The sequence below is a fragment of the Cygnus olor genome, chromosome 14 (assembly GCF_009769625.2).
Source record: "Cygnus olor isolate bCygOlo1 chromosome 14, bCygOlo1.pri.v2, whole genome shotgun sequence".
Lineage (NCBI taxonomy): Eukaryota > Metazoa > Chordata > Aves > Anseriformes > Anatidae > Cygnus > Cygnus olor.
This window is the reverse complement of record NC_049182.1, coordinates 1,467,296-1,481,663: the sequence shown is the minus strand read 5'-3', so window position 1 is coordinate 1,481,663 and position 14,368 is coordinate 1,467,296. Positions and strand designations below refer to the sequence as shown.

At 46.4% G+C, this 14,368-nt stretch overlaps 2 protein-coding genes across 5 annotated transcripts; one reads left to right on the top strand and one right to left on the bottom strand.

The window, feature by feature from the left end:
* Positions 1–65: 65 nt before the first annotated feature.
* On the top strand, positions 66–8,008 carry RNF14 (ring finger protein 14). Of its 3 annotated transcripts, none has more exons than XM_040573161.1 (9): positions 66–180; positions 734–931; positions 1,441–1,603; positions 2,109–2,260; positions 2,607–3,134; positions 3,565–3,793; positions 4,408–4,580; positions 5,165–5,295; positions 6,482–8,008. In XM_040573161.1, exons 3-9 carry the CDS (start codon positions 1,450–1,452, stop codon positions 6,537–6,539), a joined length of 1,425 nt encoding a protein of 474 aa, XP_040429095.1. In that variant the 5' UTR covers positions 66–180; positions 734–931; positions 1,441–1,449; the 3' UTR covers positions 6,540–8,008. The 3 variants fall into 3 exon arrangements, with proteins under 3 accessions (XP_040429095.1, XP_040429096.1, XP_040429097.1); XM_040573162.1 differs by having other exon boundaries at positions 1,410–1,603; XM_040573163.1 differs by lacking the exons at positions 66–180; positions 734–931 and having other exon boundaries at positions 1,458–1,596.
* A 1,639-nt stretch (positions 8,009–9,647) lies between these two features.
* On the bottom strand, positions 9,648–13,741 carry GNPDA1 (glucosamine-6-phosphate deaminase 1). 2 transcript variants are annotated; one of them, XM_040573164.1, is made up of 6 exons: positions 13,548–13,741; positions 13,359–13,460; positions 12,022–12,204; positions 11,182–11,405; positions 10,375–10,549; positions 9,648–10,096 (listed from the first exon to the last, which is right to left on the bottom strand). In XM_040573164.1, the coding sequence occupies exons 1-6, from the start codon at positions 13,669–13,671 to the stop codon at positions 9,999–10,001; spliced, it is 906 nt and encodes a 301-aa protein (XP_040429098.1). In that variant the 5' UTR covers positions 13,672–13,741; the 3' UTR covers positions 9,648–9,998. The 2 variants fall into 2 exon arrangements, with proteins under 2 accessions (XP_040429098.1, XP_040429099.1); XM_040573165.1 differs by having other exon boundaries at positions 11,221–11,405; positions 13,548–13,738.
* Positions 13,742–14,368: the final 627 nt, after the last annotated feature.

Here is a 14,368-nt window from a genome sequence, read left to right as displayed (position 1 = left end):
CGGCCGTGGCCGGGCCGGGCCCCGCGTTCCTCCGGCCGCCGGGGGCGCTGGGGCCGCTCGGGGAGGCGGGGCGGGGCCGGTGCCTCCCCCTCGGCCTCCGCCCGGCCGCCGCTGCCCGCGGCCGCGCACGGCCGGCACCGAGAGGGGGGCCGCGGGCCCAGGCGCTGCCCCGCCGCCGAGGTACCCGGGGCTGCGGGGCGCGGGGGTGCCGCGGGCCCGGCTCGGCCTCGGAGCGCCCGGCGCGGCCTCGGCCCGGGGAGCCCCGGCGGGGGGCGCGGAGCGGAGCGGAGCGGCCCGATGCGGCCCCGCGGCCCGGGCGTGCGGCGCGAGTGTGCCCGGGCGGGGCGGGCCTTGTCGTGCTTTTTACCTTTTTCTGCCTTTTTTTTTCTTTTTTGCCCTTTTTTTTTTTTCCCTGCCCGCTTGAAGGGCTGCCCCTGCCTCGCTGCCGGCAGCGAACAGTCCCCGCGAGCGGGGGGCGTGCGGGACGCGCAGCGCGGGGCCGCCTCGGCCTCGGGGTGCCCGGGGCAGGCTCCCGGCTTGGTCCCGGCAGCAGCGGGGGTCGCGGCGCCCGGGGCCCGGCCGTGGGTTGTTGCCTGGGAGCTGCGGAGCGGCTCTGAAGTGCCGAGCGGGCTTGCCGGCGTGAAACGCGTGTCGTGGGTCATTAGGAAATACCGAACGGGCTTCAGTCCCTCTGAGCTTTTTGTTTTGTTTTGTTTTGTTTCTGTGGCTCCAGGCGGATCGTAGATAGCAGTGCCGCAGCCCTGTGCACGGTGACGACGAAGCCGACGCTCTCCTCGCCTTACCCGAGAAGCCCCTGAGCTGCCGCCGCCCCGGAGGAATGCCCGGCGCCTCTGCTCCGGCCCTACCGACGTGGCTGTCCCTGGGCAGAACCCGCACCTGCAGCTTGTCACTGGCAGTTGTAAATAAAAAGGTAACTCCTTAATCAGGGCTTTGTGGCACCAAATCAAAAAGTGAAGCGCTAGAGGGGTGCGTCTACAAGGTGCCTGTGGAGGATTTGAAGCTCCTTACTGAAAACTTCAACATTTGTAATCGTAAATGTACCTTCTAGAAGGGTGGCTGGGAGTTACTGTTACAAAGCCATTTTTCTCGTTTTCGGTTGTTTTCCCTTTCAAGCGCTAAGGAAATGTCCCTGTGTTACTTTTGCCTTTGGCGTATTTCACTTTTGTTCTTCCAGCTGTCCTTAGCCACTGACACAGTTTGCTTTTGAACTCTTCGATGTTCTGTTGATGTTTTGCATTTTATAAAGTTATCTGTATTTTTTCAACGTGTAAAAAAGCTGAATTATATTTTACATTGTTTTATATCAGGTATTTTGGTTTCTAAATCTTATTATAGTAGAATAAAGCAGATACTCCAAATTAATTATTGAATAGGCTGCGTTAACTCAGGTGATCCTGTAGAGTGGTGCTGTCTCCGCAGAAAATTTAAATGTCTTCAGAAGACAAAGAAGCTCAGGAGGATGAGCTGCTGGCCTTGGCTAGCATCTATGATGAAGATGAGTTCAAAAGAGCCGAGTCTGCACAAGGAGGAGAAACAAGAATTTGTTTGGAATTGCCTCAGAACTTCAAAATTTTTGTGAGTGGTGAGTTGAGATGATTTTTGTCACCCTAAATGAGCTTTTTCTGGCGCACGCTCAGACGCGCTAGTAACCTGTAGGGATGTTTAGCCGTGGCTGACCCTATCCTGTGCTTTTGATATTGCTGGGTTCTGGGTCTGAGTGGGCAGTTTCATCCTTGTGCATGGCACCTCTTCAGTGAGCTTTAAAGGTAGAGATGAATAATAGTATTTTGTGGGAACAATCAAGTTCATTTATTTGTTTATTTTTCTTGAGGGCGTGTCTTCCCAGGTTGTTGGTTTGTGCAGGATCAGGTATTTCACAGTACTGGTATTTACTGATTTAACCTCATACAACCCCATGACGTTTTATGGCACTGGGAAATTTTGTTACTGAGGGTCGAATAAGTCATTTTAAATCTAGAAATTATCAAGTGAAAAGAGAGATCTTGGGTGCTGCTGTAAATAGCTATGGTTCGCTGGTCTTCATTTTCTTGTTATTTCTCGCATTGTCTCGATTGTCTTTGATTCAGGCAATTCCGCAGACAGCCTCCAGAAGAACAGGTTTGAATACACCGTTTGCTTTCTGCCTCCCCTCGTGCTGAATTTTGAGCTCCCACCAGACTACCCATCAACCTCCCCGCCTGCCTTTACTCTCAGTGGCAAATGGCTCTCCCAAGCACAGGTTTGCAGAGTAATTCTAACATTTTGACCATTTCGTGGTCGTAAGTAAGTTCATAATTAACAGTGCTCTGGTGGATGTTAACGTAGTAGATAAAAGTAAAATTAAGACATACACAGTTACCTCTCTCTTTCAGTTGGCTCTTTTGTTTGGTACCTGTTTTTATTTGGTCGCCCTTCTGAGAGTTGCAAGCCTGCACCTTTGAGCATAGTTTTATGTCTTCTGTGTCTACGTGAAACATCCAGAAATTGAAATCCTGAATTTGCGTTAAAGGAAGACCATGGGAGAGGAAAACAGTAATGAGTTGTCAGAAGCTACTGAAATCTGAAATTGTGGTTTTCTTTTCTAGCTCAGTGCTCTTTGCAAGCATTTAGACAACGTATGGGAAGAGAATCGAGGCTGCGTGGTCTTGTTTGCCTGGATGCAGTTTCTGAAGGAAGAAACACTGAGTTACCTGAACATTTCCTCCCCATATGAGCTAAAAATGTGCCATCAAGGGAGTGCGCAGAGTAGGACACCTTTGGTCCCTCTAGACGCTGAGAAGGATTGTGGTGGTGCAGCAGGCTCTGCAGCAGCTGATGAAGACACCATCGATGAACGAGCTGTGCAGGATGTGGAATCTTTATCAAGCCTGATTAGGGAGATCTTGGACTTTGATCAGGCTCAGAGAAGAAAGTGCTTTAACAGTAAGATGTACTTGTGCAATATCTGCTTCTGTGAGAAGCTGGGCAGTGAATGTATGTACTTCACCGAGTGCAGCCACGTCTACTGCAAAGCCTGCCTGAAGGACTACTTTGAAATACAGATCAGGGATGGTCAGGTCCACTGCCTCAACTGCCCCGAGCCGAAGTGTTCTTCTGTCGCTACTCCTGGCCAGGTAATGCAAGTGTGCAGGCAGTGCTGGTGGAGTTCTGCTAACTGACCAGTAACTGCAGGTGACAAGGTGTGGCTTTGGATGGTGAGCACTGGGAATACACCTGGGGAATTTTGTTTTCACCTTCTGAGCCACACAGAGGCACCCTTGTTAAAGCTGGGTAGCACGGCACATTTTGCCCACTGTGTTAGTACTGGCGTTGGTCAGAGGCCTGAATTAATGTCCCATTGCACTTGATGCTGCATGTTTTTCATTTGATTATTTAACTGTTCCTAAAATAGCCTTTCTAGGAGTAATTTCTTGGCCTGTATTGGAGAATATAAAGGGAACTCATCCCAGCTGTAGGTACTTTTTCATCAAATTACCTTTTTCTGCCAAAGCTAGCAAACTTAGAATTTCAAATGCACATAATCTTTCTTTGCTCTTTGCTTAGGTTAAAGAGTTGGTTGGAGAGCAATTGTTTGCACGTTATGACCGCCTGCTTCTGCAGTCTAGCTTGGACTTGATGGCAGATGTAGTGTATTGCCCTCGCCCAGGCTGTCAGACACCGGTCATGCAAGAACCAGGTTGCACCATGGGCATATGTTCCCGTTGCAACTATGCTTTTTGTACTCTCTGTAAAATGACTTACCACGGGGTCTCACCGTGTAAAGTAACTGCAGGTGAGTCATCGCATTTCCGAAATGGATCGAGAAGCAGTTAGGTGTTGTGTGGAAAAGGCTCAAAGTCAGGAATTAAACGAGGAAACTCATCACCGTGTCAGCTGAGATGGATTCATTTGGAATAGGTCTGCTGCTGGCAATTAAAAAGTGTTGCTTTCATGACGCTCCCTGACTCACAAAGTCCCTAAACTGCTGACTGCCAGATTCAGAGAGGCCATAGCAAGGGAAGAATAATTTTGTGTGTCCTTTTTCATCCTTTCTTGTGAATCCACTTCTCTCTATTGTCAGAGTTGATGTTGGATCAGGTGAATGCTTCTTGTCTGTTCTGCCTTAAAAACGTGACAAAGTTGCATTAAATGTGTGTTCAGGAGAAATATTTCTGTTTTTCGGTTCATTTTACATTGTAGACCTGTTCTAATTTCATCAATTGTTCTCGTTTGTGATGAAACACTGTAAACCAGTTGAATTCTAAGACAGAGGGGTTTTAATATTCTCCTATTTTTCTTACGTATTCTAATGTTTTACTTGCTTTTTAATTAATTATGTTAAGTTTCCTTTGACTTTTTTGTATAACATAGTACAAAAGCTTTGTTGTTGTTTGTTTTACTCCTCAGAGAAATTGATGGATTTGCGTAATGAATATTTAGAAGCGGATGAGGCAACTAAAAGATTTTTGGAACAGCGCTACGGCAAGCGAGTGATTCAGAAAGCCCTTGAGGAGATGGAGAGTAAAGAATGGCTAGAGAAGAACTCCAAGTCTTGTCCTTGCTGTGGTACTCCTATAGAGGTGAGCGTGGCGGGGAAGGGCTGAAGAATCAGAGTAACTCCTAATGGCAACCAGCATAAATTGTTAAGTAGGTTCTATATTTAGAAGAGATCAGAGATTTACTCCTAGTGTCCAAGTTCACCAGGGAAGGTAAATTTCTAGCAAGTGGTAAAAGAATTTTCCACTTCTGTCTGCGATACACAGAAGAGGCGATCATGTTTCTAGAGCTCGGAGACTTGAGTAAATGCAGCAGTTGACGGTGTTCGGTCTCCAGTACTGAAAAGATCCAGGTTGACTCAACATCCATATGCATTCCTTTGTTTTCCACGTGTTTCAGACTGCTGTTTCAGACTACAACTGGTAAATAAACAGCTTCAGAAAAATAGTAATTTCCACTATTGTTAGTAGCAGAACTGATTTACAGTTCTTGATTCTAGCTCTTAGTTCACCTGAATAGTGAAAAAATATCTGCCTTATTACAGAGTAAGGGTGAAATGCAATTGTAAGCTGATGCCGTTGGAGGACTGGTGTCCTCCACTGCCAGGCCTCAAGACTGACGTGGTAGGATTTTGTTATTGCTATTTCTTGTTTCTTTTCCCTGCCAGAAACTAGATGGTTGTAACAAAATGACGTGTACTGGCTGCATGCAGTACTTCTGCTGGCTTTGTATGGGTTCTCTGTCAAGGGTGAACCCATACAGGCACTTCAATGATCCATCTTCCCCGTGCTTTAACCGGTACGTATTTACATGTGTTACTTCTCGTGCTCTACCACTCAAGTATTTTTTTGTTTCTCCTAAATTATTCTTATCTTGGAATTTGTAGCTATACGGTTTAAGATACTATTTCTTATATTTGCACTTAAAAGGATCTGACAACAAGAAGAAAAAAAATCAGGAGCTATTTTGGTTTTCTTGAGTTTCCATTTTAATATTTTGGAGGAGTCTTCTGGGCCTACTCCTGATGCTGTACGTACTGCCTCTGAGAGACAGCTTGTACTGAAATGTTTCCGTGCAGATGCTTGAGCATGTGATAGTGCAACACAAGGATTTGGGCAAGAAAGTTGCTTCTAAAAAGCTGTAGACTTGGTTTACTTCATCACTGTTAGGGATATATCAAGAGACAGGGGGCGTTGCTGCTGTCTGGACAAACGAAAGGGCCGGCAGAACAGAGAGGTGTGGTGGCAGCAGGAAGCTTGTGTGTGTTCCACTGTGTTAGGGCCCATCACCGCGACATACAGGGGTCTGCATACAAACATCAAAATACCAGCGTTTTGCCCAATGCTCCACCACTTACTCTGCTTTTTATTTTTTTTTTTAAATAAATGTGGCTGACAGGATTGTTTTCTGGTTCTTGAACAAGAATCTTTCTCAGCGCTTTTTTTCTCCCAACAGCATTTTTTTCCCTTCGTACCCCATTTTCATTTTATATTTCTCCCAGTGTCTCTTGCTCTTTTTTTCTTTCAGTTTAGCTTCACTTCTAGCTCTCTTGACGAAGATGATCGGTTTTACAAAAAAGCATTTTTTTCCCTTTTGTTCCCCCCACTTATATTCATAATTGTTTGTCCAGCTCTGTATTATCCGATAGGATTGTCAGCTGTTTGGAGCAGGCAGGCTTGGCTGATAATTACATACTGCTTAACCCAAGTAGGAATTGCAGAGCAGTAGATAACTTTCAATACAGCTTGGATTGTTGGTATTTTCAAGGAGTTCCTGAAACATCAGGTTTGTAAGGTGTTGTAAGACCTTCTGATATAAAGTGCTGTAGAAGCGCAAAGTAGCTTCTGCTGCAGTCCTCAAAGCTGGTTAAAATGAGTGTTTTATGGTATAAAAATTGTGAGCTGTTTTTGTATTTTTGACACTTTTTTTCTTTCTTCAAATTTTACATTTTCCGTCCTGATGTAAATTCTTGACTGTGCTGCAGATTGTTTCAAGCTATGCATATTGATGGTGAGTTCTGGGAAGGTGAAGATGAAGACTAGGAGCCTTCTCTAGCAGCAAAAGCGGAAGAAACCAGAGACAGATGCTTTCCGTTCTTGTGTCGAGTCTGTTTGATTTTTCAGTACCATTGTGTGACAGAAGAATGATACTACCTTGCACTACAGGAATCTCGTACAACTCTTCAGAGGCTGTTGTCAGAACCAAAGGAGACCGTTTTACCCATCTGGTGGACAGGGTCACCACTGAAAGTCCCTAGTAATCACATCCAGTGCTAAAGCAGATGCAGCCAGACAGAAGTTTGAAAATAAATGGGAAAATCTGTATCAAGAGATGCTACTCTTTCAAAACCAAACCAAACCCCCAAATCACAGAAATATTTTGGAGTTTTCTTTAGGGAGACTGAGCTTTCAAGGATCTTGGCTAGTACCCCTGGGTTTTCAAGGCAGTTTTGCTCTAGCTGCAGTGCTCTTTCTGGAGCTATTTAGTTAAGCCGCTTGGAGAGGGAAAGCTTTCTGAAACAACACAGGAATTTTTCCTGTAGTCAGTGACTGAGCCCATTGCTTCCATAGCATTTCTTGACCTGTTTCTTTGAAAGCAGCTCATTGCTCTGTCACTGAGAGTTCTAACAGCGGTAAAGCTGATTATCCATAACCCCCCTTCTTACTGGCTGTAATGCCTGGGTCCTTTACTGAATGTTTTGGCAGAAAATGACCAACAACCATTTCCTGAAATGTGTATCAACCCGATGACTGCTCTGCATTGCTGTCCTCTTAACTTACGTTGCCTGTGGTGAGTGCTAAAGCAATGAACTGAGTCTGGCCAGTGAGAGGATGAAAGTATGTCAAATACTGAAACACATTTTTATGGATACGCAGGATTAATTTGAATTCTTCAAGATACTGAAAATTACCTTGTTTCTCTCACCAGATGAAGTAACTTATTTTTTAAAAAGTCTTCATGTAAGGAATTTGATTAGTTGATAGGTTTTTTTCCTCTGAACTAGATCCCTTATTTCCACTGTTCTTGCCTTTCAAAATATTTCAAAACCCCATTTTTCCCCAAAAAGCTCAGTAAGTAGTTTTGGGAGCATGAAAGTAATTATTGGAGGGAACCACTAATTTTTCAGGAGCTTTTTTCCACTTGCAGAATGGTCTAAAAATTTATTTTGAAATTAAAACTGCATGTGCTGTGTTTAAAACAAATAGCAGGGTCTGGATGGATAGCTCAGGAGCTTGAAAATTTTTCAGAAACTCAAAGTGAACACCTCTCACTCAATTTTGATAGTAAATAAATTTTACTTAGATATCTGGCCAAAATGAGTGTTGGTTTAGTTCCTTTTGCAGAGGCTGGAAGCCTACTAGACTTGGCAGTGATTAAAAGGGTAAGAGAGGAACAGTGGATCTCATCTTGGTTTAGGCGTCAGGGCAGTGCATAGGGAAAGTTTACATTGTGTATGGTTTAACTTGTATTTCCTGCACCTTTCACATGCACTAAATTCACTTTAAGACAGTAAACGGAGTTGTCTCCCTGTTTGTCTTCATTATGGCACATAGATCTAAGCAGAGGTCCGTGTGGGGCACCTTGGTGTGCTTCTGGGTGGTGATCAGCTCTGGGGCTTGTGCTGAGTCGCTCTCACGTGGTCTCTGTAGAGCAACGCACCCGGCCTGGGCTTGTGCAAAACTAAGCGAGGCTGAGGCATGAAGCATCCTGCTGGTAGAAGCTTGCAGGTCTGTGTATGCAAAGTACCCTCGGAGTGAGGGGATCTGTTTTTGTGCGAGCTACAAGCCCTTACGTGATGCATGGTGGTTGTCATAAAGCCTGTAGGGAAACAGCTTTGGATACCTGGGACCTCCTCTGGTTACCTATAGAAATTCCCTTTAAAAAAAAAAAAAAAAGAAAAAAGAGATGGCTGCTGCCTGGTGGGCCAGCCTTACGGAAAGCCTGCCAGTAAACACCGGCCCAGGAGGGGAAGTCCTTAAGGTATGGAGCAGCACTAACTCTTTCTCCCAAACTGCTTTCAGTACAGCCTTGGTTCTACGTAACAGAAAATCTTGTTCAAAATAACAGCTCTTTCTTAGGCCTTGAAGCTTTTGTTGCTGTTGTTCAGAGATGGCATTACACATCCCATTCAGCCACATACGTTCCATTTTTCGCTAGTGCAGTAAAACTGAGCAGCACATCTAGTCAACTAGAAAAAATTAATGTATTTACTGTAGAAAGCTATAGATTAACAGGTCACAGAATTTTTGCCTAAAGAAAACAAATCCTTCCCCATTTATCTTACATTTCATGAGAGCACTTAACATATCACAACCGAGAATCAAGTTTCAGAACGGCGGGGTCTTGCCAGTACAGGCTGTTTCCCCTCTCTGTGGGGCTTCTGTAATTAAGCACAGGCTGAGGTCAGAGGGAACAGAATGTTTCCTTTGAGGCTCATTTGGCATTTCCTTGTAGCAATGTAAAGTACAGGAAGAGGACAGAGAGAATTTACTGCTTCAGGCTCTGCGCTGACAAATGATGGAGTGCTGAGCAGCACAAACTGAAGTCATTTACGCTTAATGTGAACAGATCTACCCTGCTGTAGACCATAAAGCACCAGTGCATATAAAATTATGCCCTGAAACCGAACATGTAAGGCTTCTTTTAGAGTTGTGGCAACAAATAAACAGATGCATGAGCTCACCATTACCTGCATTAATGGCACCGCACGGGTGAATGCTGTTTGAAGCGTCCCTCTTGCTGAGATGGTCTCACGTCCAACATCCAGCTCAAAGCGGGGTTCAGCCAGGGCTGTATCCAGTCCGGTCTTGAAAACCTCTTAAGGACAGAGACTGCACCACCTCTCTGCATAACCTGCCCAGTGCTTGGAGTGTCCTCACAGGGAAATTTTTTCCTTATATCCAACGTGAACATCTTGTTTCAACTCACGCCCTGTTGTCTCTTCCCATCTTCCCCCAGCGCGCTGCAGAGGAGCGCCTGGTTTCTACTTCTTGACGACCTCACAGCTATGAAGCAGGCTGCTGTTAAGTCCTGCTGATACTTTACCTTCTCCAGGCTGAACAAGAACCATTCCCATTTTACATGACTATAATCTAGGAGTATTTTGTAGAGGGGGAATGACGCAATGTATTTATCAGAATTTCAAGGAATACACTCCAAAGTGATTACCCACTGTATTTTCACATCTTCACATTTGAGTTTTGAGGCCTTCAGTCCACATGCTTACAGTTGCATCATTGATTAAACAACTCATTCTCCCTTGATTTTACCTTCGGAGAATGTTAGGGGTGAAAGTTTGTGGAACACAGTATACAGGATCACATCCTCATTTGGTTAATTAAGGCAGGTGTTTGGCATCTATGTTTTTAATGGAGAGAAGCAAGTACATCATTTTGCTATTTTAAGAACAAATACAAGATGAGGTTCTGCAGCAATTCCCTTTCTTTGCAGCTGGTTTTCAATAGAAAAGATGGCTCAGCATGACTCTGAACAGTGAGAGATTAATCGCTGTAAGGCTTCTTAGACTGGCTTCTTTCTGCTTCTGTCTCCTTCATGCTGTATAAGGGTTCCACAAGCTTGTTATGAACCAGCATTAAACCTAATGTAGCGGGTAAAAAGATGACTTCAGTAGACATAAAGCAAAATCCTCATTCATTGGATGCTAATGAAATTAAACATTGGTAGAATCGGTGCTCCTTTGCTCCCATGACCACAGAACTAAGCCTGACTTTTGCACTTTTATTATTGCTGTACGTTTCAGCTGTCATATTTAAAGAATGTACTGTTTGGGGAGTTGACCAAACATTTAACACAAAGCATGGCTTGTGCAACTTAAAAACTAACTGCAGCTGCTGCTTAGCCTGGTCAAACACTCACCTTTGAAGTATTTCACCGTCTTAACTTTGAGTTCCAGTGTGGCATCTTCATCGCACACAAACACGGTTTTGGGGTGCTGCTGGAAAGCAGATACTGTCCACATGTGGTTGACACCTTCCTCGATGGCCTTGTACAAAGCAAAGGCTTTGTGGGCTCCTGTGATGAGAATCATCACCTGGACTCCAAGACACAGAGTATGGCAGTTAGGGTCTAGAAGACTTGTTGAGAAAGCAAACCCACACCCTGCTGAACTAAGAGAGCTGCCCCAGTCCTTAGCAGGGGTAAGGTCTATCGTTCTCCCCAGGTGTATTTCACTGAATCACAAATCCTCTTTGCTCTGGCTACATTTTGTCAATTAAATCATAGACTGGTGGGTCATTTTTGTGATTTGGACACTTTGAGCTCCCCTGTCAGGCACTTCTACATTGAGATGTAACAAGTATAAATCAAGGTATAGACTCAGTTAAAAGCCATCCCCTATGGCTTTTACGATGTGGCATAACTGTGAGAGTCACTGGCTGACTTCATGTTATTTCACCAGATGAACTTTTTAATCAAAGACATTCTCCAAAAGCCTTTCTAGCTCCCTGTGGATCCCAACTGTACTGCAGGGTTACACAAATGTTATTGTTAGTAGGGCAAAACCAGAAAACAGATCAAGGGCCTTTCTGTGGTGGTAGAGGATGCAAGAAAGCAGGATTGGGTGTGCAGCTGCCTGTGGCAAGAAAAGCAAAGGCTGGCCTCCGCCAGCAGGGTGCACTACTGCTCCAAGACTGGATGTGGACGAGCTACTCCACAAAGCCCTGCCCTCGAGCTGTTGTCTGAAGTCACTGCTTCTTTCCTAACCTCTCTGGCGTCCATGACTGTGCCTACTCCGACTGTCAACGCCATCGTGGGGACTTTAGAGAGGTCACCATCAAAAAACCTGGCATTAGCCAATATAGTGTCCATAGCCAACGTCTTCACTCGTGTCCTGGACACCAAACTTGATCCGGGCTCATTGAAGGCGATGTGACCGTCTGGGCCAATACCTGTGACAGAGACAGTTTGAAAAGTGGGTCACTGGCTGAAACAGTTTTTGTGAGAAGCAGAACCAATATCCCTCTTATTACAGGGACATCCAACACTTCCAGGAATAGACACAGATCTGAGAAACACACTTGCAATTTCTCTGCTCAAGCTCAAATTTGCTTCTGGTAGGAATGACAGCAAGAGCCTCTTCTGAAGTCAGTAGAGATTCTTCCCTAATTGTGCTGGGACAACAATAAGCAAAAGTAAATGGCAGAATCTAAAGGCAAAAGGATGGGAAAAAAACTTGTGTTCAGCTTCTGTTGGTTAATCCTAGCAGCTAGCTGTTCACACCAGTTATTGTAATACATTTTGTATTCGGTAAAATTCTAGCCCTGCCTGGTTCTCCTGTTAACCATTTCCAGAACAGTTCATTTACTGAATTCAAATATTTAAACTGGGGGAGCGAGACATCAAAAAACAAGGCTACCAGCACACATGCGCACTCAGTGAAACAGTGTATGAGGCGCCTTTCACTGCAAATACACTGAACTGCCTTAGAAATGAACTCTCTAGGTAATACATGAGACAGCTGGTAGAGGAAAGGCAGTGCTTCCTGCCAATCCTTCAGGTTTTCACCTCCAACGAAGAGTTCAATTCCTCCAGCTGCTTTGATTTTATCTTCAAATGCGTCACACTCTGCCTGTAGATCAGCCGCATTTCCATCCAAAATGTGAACGTTTTCGGCCAAGATGTCAATATGCTTAAAGAAGTTATTCCACATGAAGGAGTGGTAACTTTCCGGATGATCCCTTGGGAGACCTGGTAAGAGAGCACGCACAGGAGTAATGTCACCTGTAACACAGAACACTTGTATGCACTTGCCTGCCCTTCTGGTGGCTCTGGTAATACAGCACTGTTTTCTCCATCTGTCCTATGTGACTTCCTCGACTTTCAGAAGTTGTTTTACTTCCCCAAATAACAAAATTAAGTCTGTCACAATAGCTCCTGTAAGGCATGTCCTCATATTAACATGTGATGGATGTTCCAGAAAAGCAGGCACGCACTGTGCCTAGTCTGTTGCTGCCTGTTCAGTCTTCCTCCCAGTTCATATTAGCAAAAACAATTTCAAAACTGTGTACAAGTCTGGGAAATAATTTATTGCATATATTTTTCCCCTTCAATGTTATAAACCCACAGAACTGTCTACTCCCTGATGCTGCTTGGTAATGATTGTTCAGAGGAAAACTTCTTGACCAGTATGAAGTTAGCAAATAATTAGCCTGTATGTTTGTCACCTTTGGATCTCTAGGCCTTCTCCACTAATCTCTCTGCACTCTTTCTTCTGAAGAGGCTATTTCATCACAGCTTCAAAATTAAACAGTCTTCTGCAGTCTCAACAAGCACCTGTATCCGTTACTGAAGGTCACTCTGATGGGTAGCAACGCATCAGCCCTTTAAGGGACTTGCAGCTAAAGTGACCCCTATAATCCAAGTACAAAGGTGGTAGTTAATAATGCACATTATCTCAGGTTACCGTGATAAAATGGATCCTTACTTGGTCAATACCTAAGTTCAGGTAAAACAGGCTCTAATGTGTGTAGTATCAGGCAACACCTGATACTCTAATGTTTCTTATACAGGTTTTCAGATTGTCCCCACTAACTCCCTCTGGTAATACAAGTTTTATCCTTTCTACCTTAAACGTTTTGCAGTTGGGATGCTCCGAATGCACAGTAACTAAGGGGAGCTTTGCGAGTGCAGGCAGCAGCGGGCGCACCAGCAGTGCCTGATTAACAAGGCTTTGAAAGAGCGTACATAGATGGGTAATATAGAGCAAAACAGCGAAACCACGCTGTTCGGCCTCCCAGCAGGGCTGCAGTTTTTGACACGGGCAGCGGCCAGCGCAGCACTGTGCAGCAGGACCACGCTCCGCAGGCCAAGCGAGGCACCCGGCTGCTCGCCGCGCCACTCACCCACGTACTCGTCCATGTTGAAGGTCTTCACGTACTTGAAGGACAGGTCCCCGTTCTTGTGGTACTCCACCAGCTTCTGGTAGCATCCCAGCGGCGTGCTGCCTGCGGACGGACGGACGGACATCAGTCAGTCAGTCAGTCTGTCAGTCTGTCAGTCAGCCCTCCCGCCCCAGCCCTGCCGCCCCCCACCTGTGGGCAGCCCCAGCGTGAAGAAGCGGCCGGGGCCGGGCGCGAAGTGGACGATGCGGTTGCGGATGTACTTGGCCGCCCACTCGCTGGCCTGGGCGTACGTCTCCTGGATGATCAGCTTCATGGCCGCCCCTGCCGCTACGCCGCCATCTTAGGGCCCGCCCCGCCCCAACGGGCGGTGCTGGGCGCCCGGGGCCGGGGTGGGGCCGGGCTCTGCCGCCCAGCTGGGCTCGGCCCTTTCGGTAGCGGCCCTTTCGGTAGCGACCCGTTCGGTAGCGACCCGTTCGGTACCTCACACGTGAAGGGGGAGCAAGGCGGCTCCTCCGCTGCCGAGCGCTCCCCGCTGGGTCTGTGTCCTCCCTTCGGCCCCGGGGCGGTCGGTGCAGAGCCGTGGTGAGACCCCGGCCCCGCAGGCGTTGCTGCCTTCGGTTCCTTTTCGTGCCCGCTCTCACGGACGTTGTGTGGGATTAGCATGTCAAGAAGCAGTTAATTGCACCCGGTAATTAAGTGCGCAGGCTGCCAAAGCTCTATTCAAATGAATCAAAACTGTGAGCGCTGGAAAGGTGCTTTGTTGGCGGCACAAGGCGTTGTGGAACCAGCCTTTTCCCCAGGTATGTTAAAAAGGTGACAGACCTTAAAATGTCCATGTTCCTTCTCACTTCTGCTGGGATGCCCCAGGTCACTGTGGGGGCCTGCCCGACCCCGCTGCCGCCTGCGCTGGTGGCCTCAGCAGCCCGAGGCCTGTGGCGCGGGGCCAGGGCTGTGTGGGGGGGAGCAGCGCCTCTCACACCTCTGCTCTGGGAGCATTTTGCAGGGACCCG